At 40.8% G+C, this 21332-nt stretch overlaps 1 protein-coding gene across 1 annotated transcript in view; it reads right to left on the bottom strand.

Moving 5' to 3' along the window:
• Window positions 1-21332, bottom strand: part of GRID2 (glutamate ionotropic receptor delta type subunit 2) — a 1000276-nt gene that overhangs the window by 314804 nt on the left and 664140 nt on the right. The window contains exon 7 of the mRNA XM_037896872.2: window positions 15105-15266. Coding sequence (XP_037752800.1) covers window positions 15105-15266 — 162 coding nt within the window. The remainder of the gene's footprint in view (window positions 1-15104; window positions 15267-21332) is intronic.

Genomic DNA, 21332 nt, shown 5'->3' with positions numbered 1-21332 from the left:
GGTGAGAAAAATATTTGGATGAAAAGGAAGGTCTAGAAGAAATTAAAATCTTTAATTGTGTGAAATCAAACTATGATTGGATGGTTGTCTCTCCAATTGTGGATTTGAAATTATATGAGAAAACAAAGGGAAGAGCATGATCGTCAAATATGACAACAACACAGTTTATGAGTTTGTACAGGGCAAATGAGGTCAGCATTGCCAAATCTACACTGATGGATCTAGGGATGACAACACAGGTAGTCAGAATGGCCTTTTATACTCTTGAAGTTGGAATTAAAAGATTTGTGAGACTATCCAATTTTGTGGTATTATGACAGCCAAATTGACAGACACACTGTTGGCAATGACCTGGACAAGGGATGTATACCCAACTATGATTTCTATCCTATCTGACTCTTTGTCGGGTATAATGGCAATTAGGAAGGAAGCCTCAAAAAGCAGGAATGATTTAATCAATAGAATACTGTTCTTAACTACAGAGATAGTACAATTTGGTATACCACAGTAATAGGGCAGATTCCGTCAGACGTTAGGATTCCGGGCAACAAAATGGCAGATAAAGCAGCCAAAAAATGCCTTAAAAATGAGGAGGCTGATTTAACAGTCCCACTGAATAAATGGAACTTCAAAAGCTTGGATAAGAGAGAACTTACAAAGGAATGGCAAGAAACATGGACCTAAGAGAAAAAAGGGTGAAGGTTCTACGAAATACATCTTAAAGTTGAGGATAATGGGCTACTTAATAGCTATGATAAAAGAAGTGAAGTAATGATATTTAGAGTGCTAACAGGTATGGCAGAGCTCCGACCTTGTCCCCGTGGGTCCTGCGCTTCCAGGTGGTTTATGCTAGCCTCAGAGGCTCACTGTGACCCTCTACATAGCCCTTCTCTCTCTGGGACCAGGGTACAGTTTACTGAGCCCTTTTCATCATAAGGCAGCAAGGAGGTTGGTGAGAGAACTCCCACAGTCTCTGTTGTCCCTACAGGCTTCTTCCATAATAGTTTATGCCCCTGTCAGGACAGGAGGCTAATCTTCCCCTCCCAGGAGGTGTTTCTGTAGTGGCGGGTTCGGGGGGAACCCAGGCCTGCCCTCTACTCCAGGTTCCGGCCCAGGGACCTTAATGGCAGCAGCTGTTGGCAGCCAACCTTTCACAGCCAGAGTTGCTACATTTCCCTGGGCCACTTCCCCACAGCTCCCCCACTTCTCTCTCTTAACACCTTCTTCACCCTTACCTTAGGGCTCCCTTTCCAGTAGCTTGAGGGTGTCTTCACTGCCCAGCCCTTCAGCCTCACTTCCTCTCCCCTGGCTCTCTTTGGCCTGACTGGAGTTAGCCCTTTTATAGTATCAGAGAGGCCTTAATTAGAGTCAGTGTTCATGTTAGCTTAACAGCCTCACCTGACTTCGCAAGTTATTTGAAGTCAGGTGTTCTCATTCACCTTACAGCTTTAACTGACTCTTTGCAGGCTAATTGGAGTCATGCATTCACCCTAGCCAGGAGCAGCCACTGCTCTGGTCAGTCAGGGAACAGAAAACTGCTTATCCAGTGGCCAGTATATCTGCTTTCTCCTACTCTGCTGTACCCAACTGGCCTGGGTCTATCACACAGGTCATTGTGAGCTGAATGGTAATCTATATTTACTAAACAAAGCACAAAGATGCATTGTGCGATACACACAAAGTCCAAGAAACAGTTGAGTATCTGCTGTAGCAATGCAGGCAGAATGACATAGAAAGAAAGATTCTCTATGAAGAATCGAAACCCTTCAGGTGAAAGAATATAGTCTGAAGGGATTGGAGAGAGTACCAGGAAAGAGGGGTAGAATTAAAAAGGCATTACTTAGCTTTTCAAAGGCTACAGGACTGGGTAGGAGGATATAGATTTTTTTTTAAATGCAAAAACTGCAGTAGGTGACGCTCATAGCCTCACATGCTGAGTCTGCTGTACCATAAAACAACAGGAAAAAGAAAAAAAAATGGGGACAGGAGTAGCTCTGAAATCTCTCCTTAGAGAGGAGGGGAATTGGCAAGAGACAAGGAGAAGTTCTACGGGAAAATAAGCCCTGGGATCATGCCTGGGAATACAGACTGGGAATGGCAAGAACCCGAGAGGAGATAAAGTAGCCACAGTAAGCAGAAGACACTCCAGTGGTGACCCAGCAGGGGGCTGAAAAATAGGGAGGAAAGGTAGGAAGGAGCCCAGGGGAACAGCAACAGGGTTTGAGATTGTACAGACCATGGTTGCTAGACATAGGGTCCCTGAAGTGGGTGAGCCTGGATTCCTCTACCAGCGCCTAGAGAAGTGGCACAGCCTTGGCTGTGGATAAGTAGACTGCTTGAGACAGTTTATCTAAAGGGACTTTGATATCCCGGAAGGGAAAAACTAGAGTAACTATCTGAAGGGTCAAGCCATGAAGAGGGAGCACACTCCGTCATGAACCGTGAACAATCACGTCCGGAAAGAGACGCCCTAGGGTGTGCAATCCAAGGAGGGGGAGTCAGACTGGTAGAGAGCTCATCTGCAGCTGAGCTACAAGAAGGTGCCACAGCAGTGAGTAGTAAGCCCTGTGACAATAAGGAAATTAAGTAAAACATCATGTTATTTGCAGGGAATGAGGCAGGAATGCTGTAGCATTTGAAGGTGGCAAACTAAATTTCTGATAAAATAGGATATCTAAATAATTGCATCCAACAGCACTTCCAACATTTTCCTTTTCCAGTGCTGACAAACAGGTTTCATTGCCAGAGTCTGTATGGCATCAGTACCCCCCAAAGAAGGTGGGGGTCATGGTTTATTTGCCCAGATTCTTAAGTGGCTGGAATTGTGGAGAAAAGAAGATATATCGTACAGTCAGATAAAGTTAATTAGTGTTGTTTCTGTCCTCATTCTGAATTTAAGTCGTATGCTTAACAGTAGCTCTCTGCTTATTCATCTGTTTTTTAAATATTTCTGTATATTTTGAGATCCTCATTTATAATGGAGTCTGGTCTATAATTAGAACACATTTGTGCTATCACATGGTTTTGGGAAGATAATGTAACAATAACTGATCTTCGATTATGTGAGAAACTTCTCCCTTCTGATGCCGGCGGCATGGAGTAGGCAGGAGGTGGCACCATAAAACCATACAGAAGAGCAGAGAGCCATCTGGTAAAAATGTCAACCGCCCAGCATTTGTTCAGCTTTGTGGGAGCACTCTCCCTCCAGCCAGGTCAGCGTGACTGAGCCAATAATAATGCTGTCACTCGACTGGCTAGACCATGGTGTTCTCTGTGGCCTAATGTGTACAAAACATGCAGCCAGATTAACCTCCTTCATATTTTACTGCTTAAGATTCATGTGGTGGAAGGGAATATCACTTAATGCAACTTCTCTTCCTAGCCACGTTTCCCTTTCCCACATAGTCTGTCCGCTGTGTGGATCTTTTTGGAGTCAAAACGAGAGCTGTCAAGCGATTAAAAAAATTAATCACGATTAACAGCACCATTAAACAATAATAGAATATCATTTAGTTAAATATTTTTGGATGTTGTCTACATTTTCAAATATATTGCTTTCAATTACAACACAGAATACGAAGTGTACAGTGCTCACTTTATATTTATTTTTTATTACAAATATTTGCACTGTAAAAAAACAAAAGAAATAGTATTTTTCAATTCAGCTAATACAAGTACTGTAGTGCAATCTCTTTATCATGAAAGTTGAATTTACAAATGTAGAATTGTGTAAAAAAGACTGCATTCAAAAATAAAACAAAGTAAAATTTTAGAGCCTGAAAGTCCACTCAGTCCTATTTCTTGTTCAGCCAATCACTAAGACAAGCAAGTTTGTTTTACATTTGCAGGAGATAATGCTGCCCACTTCTTGTTTACAATGTCACCTGACAGCGAGAACAGGCGTTCTCATGGCACTGTTGTAGCCAGTGTTGCACAATATTTACGTGCCAGATGTGCTAAAGATTCACATGTCCCTTCATGCTTCTACCACCATTCCAGGGGACATGCGTCCATGCTGATGATGGGTTCTGTTCGATAATAATCCAAAGCAGTGTGGACCGACGCATGTCCACTTTCATCATCTGAGTCCAATGGCACCAGCAGAAGATTGATTTTCTTTTCTGGTTGTTAGGGTTCTGCAGTTTCTGCATTACAGTGTTGCTCTTTTAAGTCTTCTGAAAGCATGCTCCACACCTCATCCCTCTCAGATTTTGGAAAGCCATTCAGATTCTAAAACATTGGGTCGAGTGCTGTAGCTATCAATAGAAATCTCACATTGGTACCTTCTTTGCGTTTTGTCAAATCTGCAGTGAAAGTGTTCTTAAAATGAACAACTTGTGCTGGGTCATCATCTGAGACTGCTATAACATGAAATATATGGGAGAATGCGGGTAATACAGCAGGAGACATACAATTCTCCCCCAAGGAGTTGTCACAAATTTAATTAACACATTTTTTTAACCAGCGTCATCTGCATGGAAGCATGTCCTCTGGAATGGTGGTCGAAGCATGAAGCAGCATACGAATGTTTAGCATATCTGGCAAGTAAAGACCTTGCAATGCCAGCTACAAAAGTGCCATACAAATGCATGTTCTCACTTTCTGGCGACACTGTAAATAAGAAGAGGGCAGCATTATCTCCTGCAAACGTAAAACAAACTTGTTTGTCTTAGCGATTGACTGAACAAGAAGTGGGACTGAATGGACTTGTAGGCTCTGAAGTTTTACGTTGTTTTGTTTCTGAGTGCAGTTATGTAACCAAAAATATCTACAATTGTAAGTTGCACTTTCACAATAAAGAGATTGCACTACAGTACTTGTATGAGGTGAATTGAAAAATACTATTTCTTTTATCATTTTTACAGTGCAAATATTTGTAATAAAATATACACTTTGATTTCAATTATAACACAATACAATGTATAAGAGAATGTAGAAAAACATCCACAATATTTAATAAATTTCAATTTGTATTGTATTTTTTTAACAGTGCAATTAAAACTGTCGTTAATCGCGATTAATTTTTTTCATCACGATTAATTTTTGAGTTAATCACGTGAATTAACTGGGATTAATCAACAGCCCTAGTCAAAACTATTTGGGGGAGGAGGCCAATTACCCTACCTAGTTACCTTTCTCCAGCAAGTGAAGCCATTAGGTTTGTATTGTGGATTTTGTCCCTGCTGCACAGCATGGCAGAGGGTGCATGTAAAGGAACTGGTCATTTATAGGATTGCACTGGTTTAACAGCCTCCTTGATTTTCTCTATGTGAAGAGATTCCTCAAAGTTCTCTCTGTTTTACTGTGGTCATTAGGATAATAGCTGAGACAGTCAAATAAGTTTGTAATAACATTCAAATTATTTTAGGAAAGGGATTAATTTGAAACAAAAACAAACCAAATGAAAACATTACATTATGATCTACATTATAAAGCTACTGAGCTAGAAGATCCTTTTGCAAATGAGTAATGTCCTGACACGGTTAAAACTGTGAAGAACAACAGTTGTCAAGATTCAATAGTGCTTCAGCCATGTTCCTAAATCATGCCTTCAATTTTGCACAGCTGTTGCAAGATTTGGGAACACTATTAAAACATGGCTTAGTCCCATTTACACTGGCAAGAACAAATGTTTTATATTGTTACTTAACACAACACTTCTACAGCACACGTGGGACCTTATATGGAAAAGCCAGGTTGACAATCCACTGTAAGATATTTATCCTCACTGTTGTTTCTTTTAAAAACATCCTCCTTTTTAAAGTGTGGGTATGCACACAAAAATGACTGTAAACATTACATCCTTGTGTTGCATATTTATTCTCCATCAATGTCTGCAGTATCACATTTGCTCAGTTTACAACTTCAAAACACAATTTTTCTAACTGCCAGCAATGCAAGCTTAATCCGCTATCTGAAAAAACAAACCGTGTCCCTTCTGCTTCATACATCATCACTAACAATAACAAATTCTGAATCAGAATTTAGAAGGCAAATCTGTAGATGATTCATGAGGCAGAATAAAATACAGCTTTGCTCTTCCACAGATAGATGGGCTCTACGGTGCTCGGAGTGGTAAACACTTTTTTTTTAAAATCAGTAAACTAAACAAATGTGATTGGGAAGACATGAGGGTAAGGGTGGTGAAGAGCGCAGATACATGCCATAATATGGAGTCATTTTTCCTCAGTCATAATAATCACTATAATCCTACTTTAATTTATTCTGAGACTATTCAGGAAGATTAGTATTTTCTACCACTATCATTGTTTTATGTGACTGCCTTATTTTCTTCACATTCTAATGTCTTTATTGACAAATAAAATTAGTCAAGGCTTGAGTCCTTGAGATTATTTGCTTTTAAAGGAAAAAAAAAGACAAATTTAAAACTAATTGCCAGAGCTGGTAAAATTCATTCTGAATGAATGAATTACTTGATGAATTTAACCATTTATTTTGTTCTAAAATATTTTGCAAACAGGGCGTTATGTTTATGAATTATGACAGCTTCAGTCTGATTTAACTGATGCACACTCCCTGTGTTAGCTCTCTATGAAGGTGTGAAAATTGTTTTTTCCTGTGTGAAATTCACAAACATTTATGCATTGAACATTCACAGACAGTGGGGAAAAGGCAGCACAAATATGAAACAACCAACCACCTTTTTTGCATTCCTACCCAAGTATTTCTCCTGCTCCAATAATTGCAAACAGCAAGATTCTGCATTCATCTCAGAGGATTGCTACTATTTTCAACAAATAACACTGCAGGTAGAATTTTCTCTCGAGTCTATTACCACTTCCCCTGGTTCTGAATATTTTCTAAATATTGCACTGTGTGTCTTTTAAAGAGTCACAGATTTCTTGTCCTGGTTTCCCTCCAGGAATTTGAGCTACATTCCATCTGAGTCTGAAATATTGTTAGATGGTGCCATTCCTTGATCTCCTATTTTTTAAAAATATTTTTCCCTTTGAAGAGTTTATATCAATTTCTTTGGCTATCGAACTTTTATCTAACTTTGGGCTCAATCATGAACCCATCTTGCCTGCCTGTACATGAGAGTAGGGGTTGTAACAAAACCTCCTTATTCACATTATCCACATCGCCTATACAGAAGGAAGAGCAGCCTTCACTACTCCCCTTCCCATGCAGACAGGCAGGGTGTATGCACATCTTTGGCCCTACCCTTCCATCCAATGCACCAACTAGTACAGCTGAGTCAATGCAAAGGGGGAAAACTGACCAGACTGTGACTCACACAGTCAGTGTCTGATTCCTGCTCTGGTTTGGGAACAGCATAGCTATCCTTTGCCTGGTTCTCAGACTGGATAGTAAAGCTATAAATTACAGCTGGGTGGAGGGTGCAAGTTCCATTTTTTACAAACGATTTTGAAATTTGGCTTTGTTCTGAATCAGAATGAAAACTAAACTTTTCAAAATGCTCCATGAAGGAAAAAGCTGATTTTTGTGTGTGTTGACTGAAATGTTTTGCTTTAACAGAAGCTAACTGTTTCATTTTAATTCTGACATCTTAAACTTTGCATTATACAAAACAAAACAAAAAATCCAAAATAAATAGTCCCTTTAAACCAAAATCCATCTAAATGTTTTGTTCCAAAAATGTAGATATGAGACTTCTTCCCCCGCACCATCCGGTTTCCTTCCAAAACAAAGTTCCAGCAAAACTGACCCAATTTTGTGAAGCATTCCGAGTTTGATGGAACTGCATATTCTGAGGGAATGTGGTTCTTCTGAAGTTTCTCCAACCAGCTCTAGTTACAATCCAGTCTTTTGTAAGAACCAAGTTCCATTGCTTCTTTTTAAATATTCACTTCTTTTGCCAGTTAACCAGTCTCTCCATTTCTTAAACGCTTGTTCCTTTCCCTGCCCTCTTCATCTTATATACCTAAAAAAAACCCCAGATTTCCACTGCTTCTTGTTCTCCACCTTTCTCTCTCATCAGTCCTTCACACTTTGACAGGTTGCAGAGTAGCAGCCATGTTAGTCTGTATTCACAAAAAAAAAGGAGTACTAGCGGCACCTTAGAGACTAACCAATTTATTTGAGCATAAGCTTTCGTGAGCTACAGCTCACTTCATCGGATGTATTCAGTGGAAACTACAGTGAGGAGATTTATATACACACAGAACATGAAAAAATGGGTGTTATCATACACATTGTAAGGAGAGTGATCACTTAAGATGAGCTATGACCAGCAGGAGAGCGGGGGGGGGGGGGGGGGGGGGGGAGAGAAAACCTTTTGTAGTGATAATCAAGGTGGGCCATTTCCAGCAGTTAACAGGAACGTCTGAGGAACAGTGGGAGGTGGGGGGGGGGGGAATAAACATGGAGAAATGTTTTACTTTGTGCAATGACACATCCAATCCCAAGGATAGGTTCCTGGGTTAGTGGTTCTGTTGTGTGGTGTGTGGTTGCTGGTGAGTATTTGCTTCAGGTTGGGGGGCTGTCTGTAGGCAAGGACTGGCCTGTCTCCCAAGATTTGAGACAGTGATGGGTCGTACTTCAGGATAGGTTGTAGATCCTTGATGATGCGTTGAAGAGGTTTTAGTTGGGGGCTGAAGGTGACAGCTAGTGGCGTTCTGTTATTATCTTTGTTGGGCCTGTCCTGTAGTAGGTGACGTCTGGCTCTGTCAATTTGTTTCTTCACTTCCGCAGGTGGGTATTGTAGTTGTAAGAATGCTTGATAGAGATCTTGTAGGTGTTTGTCTCTGTCTGAGGGGTTGGAGCCAATGCGGTTGTATCATAGAGCTTGGCTGTAGACGATGGAACGTGTGGTGTGGTCTGGGTGAAAGCTGGAGGCATGTAGGTAGGAATAGCGGTCAGTAGGTTTCCGGTATACGGTGGTGTTTATGTGACCATTGCTTATTAGCACCGTAGTGTCCAGGAAGTGGATCTCTTGTGTGGACTGGTCCAGGCTGAGGTTGATGGTGGGATGGAAATTGTTGAAATCATGGTGGAATTCCTCAAGGGCTTCTTTTCCAGAATAAATGGACACAAATCAGATGTCAAGAATCATAACATTCATAAACCAGTCGGAGAACACTTCAGTCCCTCTGGTCACTCGATTACAGACCTAAAGGTCTCAATATTACAACAAAAAGACTTCAAAAACAGACTCCAACGAGAGACTGCTGAATTGGAATTAATTTGCAAACTGGATACAATTAACTTAGGCTTGATTAGAGACTGGGAGTGGATGTGTCTTTACACAAAATAAAACGATTTCCCCATGTTTATTTCCACCCCCCCCCCCGACTCCGCACTGTTCCTCAGACGTTCCTGTTAACTGTGGAAATGGCCCACCTTGATTATCACTACAAAAGGTTTTTTTCCCCCCTCTCACCCCGCTCTCCTGCTGGTCATAGCTCATCTTAAGTGATCACTCTCCTTACAGTGTGTATGATAACACCCATTTTTTCATGTTCTGTGTGTGTATATAAACCTCCTCGCTGTATTTTCCACTGAATGCATCCGATGAAGTGAGTTGTAGCTCACGAAAGCTTATGCTCAAATAAATTGGTTAGTCTCTAAGGTGCCACTAGTACTCCTTTTCTTTTCACACTTTTACTGTTACCTTTCCTGTACTGCTCTATACTTGTTTTACATCTTGCACGGGATTCTTGCTTTCAGTTTACCTCTGAAACGTCAAGTTTATCTGACTCAAAATTTCTTTTTTAATTCTCAACTATATAAATCAAAGTAGTCCCACAGATTTCAATGGTCAGGTCACATACATTGAGGTGTTTTACCTAGATGCAAAGATTTTCTTAGTCTGACTTTACAGCTATCTTGGTCCAGCTTGAATGGTTAGGTGAAACCCAGATAGACAGGAAGAAATCAGCTGTGTGGAAAATCTCAGGCTTTTCTTTTGCCTACTCTAGGGAAGCAAAGGGCAGGTCATCACCCCCACCTGTGTGCCATGTTACATGTGCTGTTTCTACACAGTACTTGGCTAGTTATCAGATCGGCCCTGGAAGGAGGGAGAACTTTTCTCTGACTCAGTCCCCCTACTGATCTCAGAATGGTGATCCTTCCTTTTCCTCACTAAAGCACTTTTTGTCAAAGTCCGCTTCTCTCACAACTCAGCTCAAAGGGCCTGCAATTGGCTGTATGAGTGCCTGGCCATGTGGGCATTTCTGGCACAGAAGCTCCTGCAATATTAGGCCATGCTACACTCCTGTTTGGGCTTGCCTGATGCCTATCAGATTGAAAGCCACAGGGCACTTTATGCTTCACGTGTGTTATGAATGGAGCAGCATACCCGTGTGTTGCTTGAAATCCTTCTCAAGCTTCCGAGTCCTATTCCATTCGTTCCCTTGTTCAGGCCTTTCTCTTAGCCAGGAAAGGGTATGGATACTCCACTTCTTGGAGTTAGAAAGAACTAAGATATGGCAGCCCAACAAGCTCATTAGCAGGTTCTTTATCAGGCCCCATAAAGGCAATGCAAAGACTGTAGGAAATGACATCAACAAGGTCTGAAGGTACTTTTGCCATTTACTGTCAGGGAGGAACTTTATCCAAGCATAAGGCCTGGCAGCGCAAATCAAAGCAGGCAAGCAGGCATTTACATTCACAGACCTAGGTGCATGTTGTTTATATACCTTGAGCCCATTATTCCAAAACACTACCCAATATCTTGTGAATAGCTGTTACAGAGAGTGTGCAATGTATCTGCTCTCTAAAGCCCCACATTTATTTTAAAGTCACAATAAGCATCTAGTTATGGTATGAAAAACTGCATGTTTAGAATACTCAGCTAATAGAGGAGTATTAAAAAATTGGTAATCTCAATTTCTTTTATATGAATACTTACATTTAAATAGCCAAATGGATTTTTGTGAAGGAGAAACAAATATTTATCTGTGGGACCCAGACATTATATAAGAAGTTTTACTCTTGGACAAATGGTTATGGCGGAGCTGTGAACAGGGATTCATATGTCAAAGGCTGGCAGAACCGTAGCTATAGCAGTTAGAGAGGAAATACTATTACACAATAGCTCTGTCTCAGCCCGAAATCAGTCCAATTTGCACTGTGGAGACTGTGGTTTTCTGCAGCCTAAGAGAGGTTAGAAACGGAATGAAAAGCATTGAAAAGCAAAAGCCCAGTAGTAGTGATTTCAAATCAGAAATTAGATTAGAAATGACAAGAAATCCACGCCTAAGCACACCCATCCTTATCAGATTCAACTGCAACAGATTGGCAGGGAGCAGAATCTGCTTTTTTCCACGGGTTTGTTTACTTTCACTGGAAGCTAAGTGTAATAGATAACCATTTGGTGCCATTTTTCCCGATGCAGAATTAACCTGCATATGGGAGTGGAACATCTGAGTTTTAGTTCACAGAGTTACCTGTATATTCCCTCATGGCAGGAGGGATAGGGTTTTCTCTTTGGTTCACCACCAAAACCCATGGAACTTGGGGGAATCTCCTATATTCAAGGAGAATGTAGATGGAGAGCCTTGGCCTCCACGCTGCCAACGCTCCTACCACATAGACCCACAATTTTGGCTTGGGAAGAATTCACCTGAGCAGGGCAAGTCTCTCTCACATTCCCAGGTGCCTCCAAGCCCCAAGCCCATCTCTGGGCTTTTAGCTACGGTAGGTGAAGTTCAGTAGGAGGACCATGTCCCCTAGTAGCATTACACTTACTTGTAAATCATTTTAAAAAGAAAACTTTACTATGTCTCCTTTGCAATTTTCTTCCTTCTCATTGCATCTACCCATTTTTCTTTCCTTTAACGATATGACAGAAAACATTCCCTTCCTTTTTTAATCCTGTTTTTCCCTCACAGTTATTTTTCCTGTAGTGCGTCATATTTTTCCCTCTCTCCCTCCCTTCTATACAGTGCTGTTTGAGGAACTCACCTCTCCTTCAAACTCACTACTCTCTTCTGGGGTTCCCCAGCTCTCTCTTTGCTCCCTTCCCACAAACTCTTACTCATTGTCCTCCCCACCTAACCCATTATTCAGATTCTCTTTTCTTCATTTTCACGCACACAAATCCTGCCCACCAGACATAGCCTCTGCCCCTTTCCAGATACGCACAAGCATTTCTACTCTGACACACATTGCCATACATGCACCAATGCTCTCAGACAACCCCGCCCTTTCTCAGAAACACCCTAGTCACTGCTCCCTCCCTTTTGGGAAACGGGCAGAAGGAGACTAAGAGGGGGTCTTTTTCCTGTCCTGGAGCAGAATGTCTCCCGGCTAATACACTCATCAGGGCTCAACTCACTCTGCCTTATCTAGTCTCAGACAAGGCAGAGCCAGCTAAATCCTAAGCATTTGCTCAGCACTGGGCTGTGCTTCGCTGAAGGGGACTGAGGAGAGAGATCTTCAGTGGGGAGGAGAACATCGGGAGTGCGATTGGATCTTCGATGTTCAGTGATGCCAGGGCAAGGGATGAGGGAGGGAAAAAGGCAGAGCACTCGGACCAAATCGGAAGCAGATGAAGGAATCCTCAATAGGGAAAGGGTGTCTGTTTTTAAAAAGTTTTCTGCCACTTCCACCAGTTCTGCCACTTTTGACGTAGACATGGTCTGCCTATGGTAGCAACAGTCATGTCTGGCCTGCATTCTACCAAAACTACAAACTAGGGATCCTGCAAGACTCCTACGAAGGGGCTTTGTGTGTTCAAAGGAAAAGGGGAGCATAGCATAAAGAGAGAAATCCACCTCTCCATGCAATTCCCGCACTGGCCCATGAACGTAGGCTCCTGTTCATGTGTGGAAGTGGAGGGCTACATACACATGGGAGCCTGTGCATTTGGATTTGATTTCAGCTTTGGAACAACTGTAGCCTTTTGCACTTGAAGAATCCTCTTCTGTCAACACAGTACAGTACAAACAATACTCAGAGGTGCCTTCAGTTTATAAACCTTGGCTTCTCACCAAAGCCAATTTTTGCAAACGGGGCCAGGAGAGACAAAGGCAAGGAACTCAACCTTTGGCTAGGGCTGCACGTTTCAGGAATTACCACACCTTCCGTTAATTCACGAGTGGTCTAACCCACATCCCTTACAGAGTGTTTTAATCTGCTCCTGCCTTCTCAAAGACTTTCATATTTCCTTTGGTTGGTCATTTCTCTTCATATTTCAAGGAGAATCGCTTCACAGATTAATCTTCACACAGTGTAGGTCTTGTGTGAAAGGTCATGGGAGGACTTTGTTTTATTAATCATCCTGTTATAAAAGGCAGGAAATAGAAAAAGACAAACTGGAAATGTTAGTGAGGATGACATGGCAAAGAATTTAATAAACGCTGCAGCATTTGAAAGCAAAAAGCTGACAGCGTGGTAAGAAACAGCAAAAATGATGCTCATGCAGGAGAATTGGAATGGTCCGTGTCACAAGCAAGCTAAGAAAAAAAGTAGAAATGCAGTCAGCTGTCTCTCTCAAGGCTGTGTATCCCTAGACTCAGTTTAGAGAATGTGACACGGCTGGTTATATTTGTCTGAAATGTCCCATTCAGATAACAAGTGTTAATCCTGATGGGAAAAGGTAAAGTGGGATTGTTGGCTGAGTGACCCACTCAGGTATGAGTAAGTAAATGGAAGTAGCCCTCAGAGAGAAGGGTGCGTGCTAGGATTTAGCAAAGACAGTTCCCGAGGAAGGAGACCCTAGGAACAAGCAAGCCTGAGAAGGTGTAGTGTTAAGATGAAATAAACATAGGAGCAGCCAAATCTACTTGATGGATTTCTCTGGTAACTTAAGTACCATTGTAAAAGCACTTAAGCTACTTCCTGCCCCCTGGTATAAAAGGCATGGCGTAGGTGTCCCTACATGCTGGTGAACTCCAGATACCAGAATGGGTGTCAGTATCATACAAACTGGGCCTGAGGCTACTTTGCTTTACACCAGGACTAGTGCAGATTGGCCCCAGGATTGGGAACAGCATGAAGCTGGTTGAAAGAAGCCATCTTTGTTGTCGCCAAGTATACCCTGCTCTGGTAGGGCTTAGGAGCTGACCCAAAACAGCTGCCTCTTGTTACTTTAAAAAGTGTTATGTTTTCTATGTTAACTGACTTTTGAAAAAAAGACACTTTAATTCTTCTTAAAATAAGATTAAACGATTTTGTAATTTTTGAAAATCACTGTAGTTTTCCTTCATTAATACAATATATGAAGTGCCAGCACTGTGTAAATATACATCGCATGTACATCATTACCGGAAAAATATTGACAAATTGGAAGGATTTCAAACAAGAGATATTAATATGATTATGAATCCGGCTGGACTGACTAACGAGGAAAGATTAAACAGACAAAATATGTATTTCTTGGCTTGGTGCTAACCAGGGAATGCCATGGTGATAGTCTACAAATATTTGAAAGGTATATACAACAAAAAAGGAAAGGGACAACTAGGAATAGTTGTATAACATTAAATGCCAGAAAATTAGACTGAGTATCAAGAAAAAGTTTCTTGACACTGAGTATGATTAGGATATGAAATAACATTCCAAGAGAAACAGTGGAAGCTGGACAAAGCAGCTTCCTTGGGAAACAAAGCTGGACAAAGCAGTATAAATTATACCATAGAGAACAATCCTGTACTGGCAGGGTATAGACTAGATGACTTAATAGGGTTTTTCTGGCTCTGATTTGTATGATTCTATTACATTATGCCTGCAGAATTTTAATAATGAATTGCACAGAATATTAGCTGGATGCAATTGTTCCAACCTTTTTTTAAAAAAAAAACTGTTTTACTGACGAAGGAAGAACTGTAATTCTAATATCAATTATCCTAGAAAAATTGGTCTGTGTTTTTTTGTTACCTTCCTACCTCCTGGGCACAATAATAATGTGATTTTTTTTTGTGCTTGAAATACCCCTGGGTCTGATATTCAGCAACCATAATATTTTTTTTCTTCAAATATGCCCATTACAAAATAACAAAACAAAACAAAAAAATCTTTAAGGAGAGTTTTCCATTAGAACTTTTTTTGTCGTTGCACTAATGCTATTGCTTTTGGAAAGACACTGCTGCGAGCAAAAATAAAGCACCTTTCATCAAATGGGATTTATTCCTCGCTGGAATGGAAACTAAAGAGAACGAAATATAGGAGGAAGGTACCTTCTTGATGGTATCCAGCATGGATCGCCCTCCTTGCCAAGGTTTGGAATTCTTTCTGATACAAGTCAGGCTAGCCATGCTATGCCACTTCCGGTCCTCCAGCTTCTTATGAAATGCATTAGCCAACAAAAGCACAGTGTCATATATGTAGAGGTTTGAAATCTGTAAAGAGATTAGAGATTGATTATTAGCAGTTAGTGGACACATGCTGGCAGACAAAAACAGAATTCATAATCTGTTTGCCTCAGCTGTTTGTTACCCACCCTGTCAATAACTACATGATTTGCTTCATATTAAACAGCTTTAAAAAAACCTATTAAAATAACCATGCCTTAGCTATGCTATCATCAACAATTTAGGGCCCTGATCCTGCAATGAGATTCACACGGACTACCTCCACTCCCACGTGAGGCACCAGGGGCCCCATTACCTGCACAGATTCAGCTGCAGGATTGGGGCCTAAATTATTATCAGTTTCTCCTGTTTCTAGTCAATTTCTAAACAATTTCATTATCTGGGTCTCAAGCACTAGTATATTTTGAAATGTCTGGGCTTCCCACATGGTAGGTGGACTTATGTGTAAACGTATAAGGGTCAGCCAGCTCCTGGGCACCTGATGGTGGCCTAGGGTAGCTCTGCAGCACCATGCCTCAAATTTTTCCAAAATCTTTCAGCAACAGAACTCAGTGTTATCTCTCCCTAATAGTCCAAAACAAACAGAGTCTTCACTCCAGTCTCCAGCTAGACCCAGCCCCACCTCCAGGAGGGTTTGTTCTCTTGCTCTGTATCCCGCCCTCACAACCAGGGTTTCTTGCCTGCAGTCTGGCCTCTCCAAGGGTCTACAACTCCTCTCCAGCCCCATATACACATTTCTTCGCTTAGCTCTTCCCCAGAAGTCCTGATTGAGTCACATGACCTCCATCTTGCCCACCTGGGGAGGCAAGCTAATTATGTCACAGATGGGATGGGTTTTTCTCACTTTGTGACACTCAACAACTGGAATTTATTTTTTTCCCCAAAAGCTTTTTACCAAACCAGCATTTTGAGGCAAATATGGCCTGGTAATGGCCCACATTTTCTTCTTCATTTTGTGAATCATTGTGGCATTTATCATGTAATTTTAGGATTTTCAATCAATCAGTCAGTGTATTTCTCAGTACGCTCAGTTCAGGTAACTGAAATGGGGAACACGAAATGAGAGAGTGAGATGTTCTAGTCCCTATTATGAAACTCTCTGCATATGGAACTCTCAGTGAAGCCAGGATTTGCAAAACACTCACTTGTGCTCACTTCTGTTTTATTACTTTATCATATTTAAAATAGAAATTCTGAAATTTTTAGTAACTTAGCGTCAGCACTAGGTGCTCCCTATGCTTCAGTGAAAAAATGTCAGTGCCTAGTGAGGCTATTTCAGCATTGTAAGAATTCCATAATGGTAATATATTAACATATTAAATGTACATATAAGGCCTGTTTCTGCAATGCAATGAGTGCCTTTGCTTTCCATTAACGTCTATAGACGCTGAGGGCTCTTAGCGCCTAACACCATTAAACTCTTATACTATATATATATTTATGCCCAGAAGTTTAAGTGCAGCATCCAGCAGAGGATATCGAAGCTCCACAGAAGAAACAGAAATAACCTGCCTCCCCGTCTTCCGGTTATCTCGATTTACTTTTTTATATATTTATTTATTAAATGCATATTCGCAAGTTCAGTCAGACATTAATGATAAGATATAATTCAGTATGAAGTAATAAAGAAACAGAATTCACAAGCTCTTCTGAAACAAAAAATTTACAAAATGGCTTTTTGCAGTCATCTCTGTCCTCAGATGGCAGGGGCAGGTGTCCTGCTGATGCTATCATAAAGAGACATCATTAGCTGCATCTGACAACATGGTGCTCAGAAGCAATATTAAGTTAGAAAACTGAATCATATCAAGGACATTTGAGAACACTCTTTTCAGATCATCTATCAGTCACTTAAAGTTCATGGGCCTGTGGCTGTCTAGGGGAAATTCAGGGTTTCCTGAGCTACACCAGAAGGGGTCCTGGACACAGTTGCCAACTTTCACGTGATAAATAAGCACCCAACTTTCACAATAAGCCAAAAATCAAGCTAATCCCATTTCAAAACAAGCCCAAAACAAGCCAATCCCTAAGAACCCCAACACTATGTGACTAGATCGCCCGGTGTGCAGTCTGGGACTGTGGTGGGCCCACTGTGCACCCCAGACTCTCTCTCCCCCCTTGCCTCTTCTTGCCAGGAGCTGATCAAAAAAAGAAGCAACAAGCTACCAGCCAAACAAGCAACAAGCCAAAAACTAGCCAACAAGCAAATCAGCCAAAAACAAGCCCAATTTCGGGGAGGGGGGTTCCGTGGATTTGGCATGTCTGGTTCTGAAGTGTTCCTGGTATCTGAAAACTAATTAGACAGTGGCTATTAGCTATTTGATGCAGGATTGGATTTTGTTTCAATGCTGCTAAGATCAATTTCTCAGCACTGCTTGCATTCGTAAGAGGTGGTGGCCCCAAAGATAAAAAAATGAAGATTTACAGTACTCAGCTGTCCCTAAAGATCTTAGCAGAAGAGGGAGACCTAAAAATGAGATGGATAATGATGTGGAGGTTCAGGCTGCTGGGGACTCCTTTATTTTGTGGCAGAAAACATCGTAAAGCTAGGGAAGTCTTGTAGCCAGTTAAAAGGAAGGGCCAGTTAGGAAGGAAGGAGTTCCTGAAGAGGCTGATTCAGATATTCAAGGGTCCAAATAGCATCTGAAAATTATGACACTCCAAATATGACTTTTTGCCCATCCTACGAATAAATTGTATAAAGGCAGCATATGCATTGTGCAGGCTCCAACTTGCAGTGACTTATACCGGCTCTGACTCTTCCATAGGCTGATCCCCATAGATTTCTACACAAGCCTTTTGCTACTTACTCTCACCTCTCCCAGGAATCCAAGGAAGGCTTCCTCTGCCTCTCTCCTTTACCAGAAGTTCCAAGCACTTGCTGCTTTCTTTGCCTCCCAAATTTCCACAGCAAGTTCTAGTCTGCCTTTTTCCGTAAACCTTCCATGATTCTTCATTACCACTGCAAACGCAACATTAATAGCTACTCAGAGAACTTCTGACTCTCCCATGTTTTTTTTTTCCTCAATCATTCCATGTTTTGGAAGGTTGCTTTTCACCATTAAATCAACTTCCCCTACAACTCTGCTGGTTCTGAACGTTTCTCTTTTAGAATTCAGAGGTCTAACATGAATAAGGTTGCTTGTTTCCTTTTTAACTCAGAGGTTAGACATCACACCCGTGAATGACAAGATTAGAGACATGGATGACTAAATCCTCCTGTGTTGTAAATCAGTGTCACTCCAAGGCTGTGCTAGTTTACACCAGCTGAGCATCCAGCTCAGACTAGATAACAGTATACTCTTTCAATAACTTAGATCACCTACTATTGCACTACTCAGAACTTCAAGGGTTGATGTCTTTCAGCTAAAGTCTTATTTCCTCGAAGAAGTTTGCCCCACGTTAACTTGCAGCTCGGGGAAATCGAAGAATGGGAAATAAATTATCTCCTGCTATAATAATATAGATGCCTGGGCTAAAAAAAACCTCTAGGGAGGAAAGACAATAAGGTCACCAATAAGACCAAATTAGTACATAAAGGCTACAAAACCCAAGTCGTAATTTCCCAACAAGATGACATTTTTTAATGTAATTTCTGTAACTTAATATCATGGGACTAGGAAATCTTTTGTCACAGTTCACACAGCAGAACACACGTATTAATTTAGGAGCAATTTAGCTGTGTTTACATCAAGTGTTAATAGGACACAAGTGTACAGGGTTCAGCAGGCATTGGCAATTTTTTAGTCCTTTACCAATATTTTAGCTCAGCATTTATGGCATCATTGGTCTCTGATAATACAATATTAAATGCACTAGACTTAATTTCTGTTTCTGCAAAATCCTACCCCCTCTTGGAAGTGTGCTGCATGAATCATAGTCCCGGTATGCATGACAGGGAGGCAATTTAAAGATTGTTCTGTATATTTATGGCTCTGCAACATAACTGTAACAAGATGTTTCATGCACTGTGTATCTTAGTTGTTGATATTCTGCTTATTCCAAATCTCCTCAAACTTAGTAGTCTTTTGCAGAGGTGGATAGCCACTGGAATTAAGCAGCAGCACATAATTAGATGATCTCCTGCCTGCCAAGAATGCGAAATGAAGATGTCTGGTAACCACATAAAATTCCAGGAGAAAGAAGAAGTTAATACAAGCAGTCTTGTTCTGTTCAGATAGCATAATTCTGAGGACAATTGCGAACTATTCAAATGAACTAGAGGGGCACAATAATATCTAATTACCTAACAATTACCTAACACCCTAAAGACCTGATTCCAATCCCATTTAAATGACAGTTTGATACAATGCATATTTCACAGAGCAGAGACTGGACTCAAGAAATTATGTAACCATGGTTATATTTTAGGCATGTTCTTCTGGTTAAGACACTGCACTGGAACTGGGACTCAGGAAAACTGGGTGAAATGTCCTGCTCTACCATAGACTTCTTGCGTGATGTTGGGGTACACTGCTTAATCCATCTGTACCTAAATTCCCCCTTCCATCAACCATGGATACCAACATTTTTTCTCTTCCACCCCTTTCAGAATGCGTGCTCTACCAAGCAGCGACTGTCCCTTACTACGTGTCTGTGAAGTTTTGGTTTGGGCCCACAGGTGCTTATGCAATAGCAATAAAAATAATAATTTCTTGCGGCTACTTTTATCATAATTATCATTGGCCTGCACATTTCAACCATAATTACGTGCAGAATAAACCTTATTTAACTCTGATGACATGTTGATTTTTTAATCATGCAAAGCAACCAAGAAATCATTACCACAAACATTACACTCATCCAGTATGCGGAATAGGGACAATTTTGTTTTTAATGCCCTCCCTTGTAAATGTAAATAATTTCGTATTCCATTTCCCATTTTCAGCCAGAGTCATCCTTTTCTTTCTGTGTTAACACAACATTTGTTGAAGAAATATTTTTAATAGCTCTGCACATAGGCTTAATTCTCATATTCCTTTTTACAAATATTTTACCTTTTTTTCCCCTCTAGGCATCTGCGATGCAATACAAATTAAAAAAAAGTATTTAAATAAAATTGGACCTAATATTCCAGAAAAAAAAAAAAACCAAACAGCGTCTTTAACAAAAGCAAAAGAAAATGGGTAAGAAATAAGCTGTGAAAATCAACCACTAAGAATCTGATCACATCCAGCCACACCTTAAATCCCTTCTCCAGGGCTTCCAGGTCCAATTCAAGATGCCATCTGCACAACCACCTCTTTACTCTTGGTTCTTTTCACGCCATGCATGTCCCCCTTGCTGCATCCAAAAATGTCTAACCACTACTTTTGTTTCTTTTTTCCATTCTTGCCTCTCTACTTTGTTTCATATAGCCCCTTGCACCTGGGATCCCTTTCTGACACACACTGGCTTGCATCTACCCTGGTCTCCTTCACCCTCCATGTCTTCTTCTAAACCTACAAGCCTTAGTTATCCCTAAAAAAACAAGGTCCCAGATGAAAAATAAAATAAATCTTGGAACCTATATGATGTACACAATAGCAACTGAATCTACCTACCATATGATCTCACTGCTGTCACCTGACTAAAACTAGCTCTAATGAGGAAAATAAACCAAATATAACAAAATATTCCCACTCAATTTATCTGCCCCCATGTTTTTCTTTAAGTCACAGCTGCATGTTTTGCATATTGAAAACATGTTTTTATTACTGCCAGCAGCCTAGCACAGAAAATACAGCTATAGATGAGCCAAGCTGATTTTATTTTGCCTCCTCGTGTACCACCAATAAAACTGTCAGCTAAGTTCTGATTCCAGAATCTTTATATATTGTTGATGGTGATGTAAAGGGCACAAAGAACCCAGCTTTGTTTTTCATATTCCAGGGTAAACGTGCAGTGCTAGCAGTTACAATAATCTTCCCTCCCTCCTTGTAAATTGGAAATATTTGATATGGGAGTGCTTTAGAGAAAATAAATAATTCCATCCCTTCCATTCCCAGAGCACATTTCTGACTAGTCATACTTTGATGGCATAGAAAAAGGTTAGAGTGTTTTAAACGTATAAAGGATTCTGTACTCCTATAAACATTACTCTGTACTATTGTA

This window comes from Chelonia mydas, chromosome 4 (assembly GCF_015237465.2).
Source record: "Chelonia mydas isolate rCheMyd1 chromosome 4, rCheMyd1.pri.v2, whole genome shotgun sequence".
Lineage (NCBI taxonomy): Eukaryota > Metazoa > Chordata > Testudines > Cheloniidae > Chelonia > Chelonia mydas.
The sequence above is the reverse complement of the archived record's forward strand: the minus strand, read 5'-3'. Positions and strand labels throughout refer to the sequence as shown.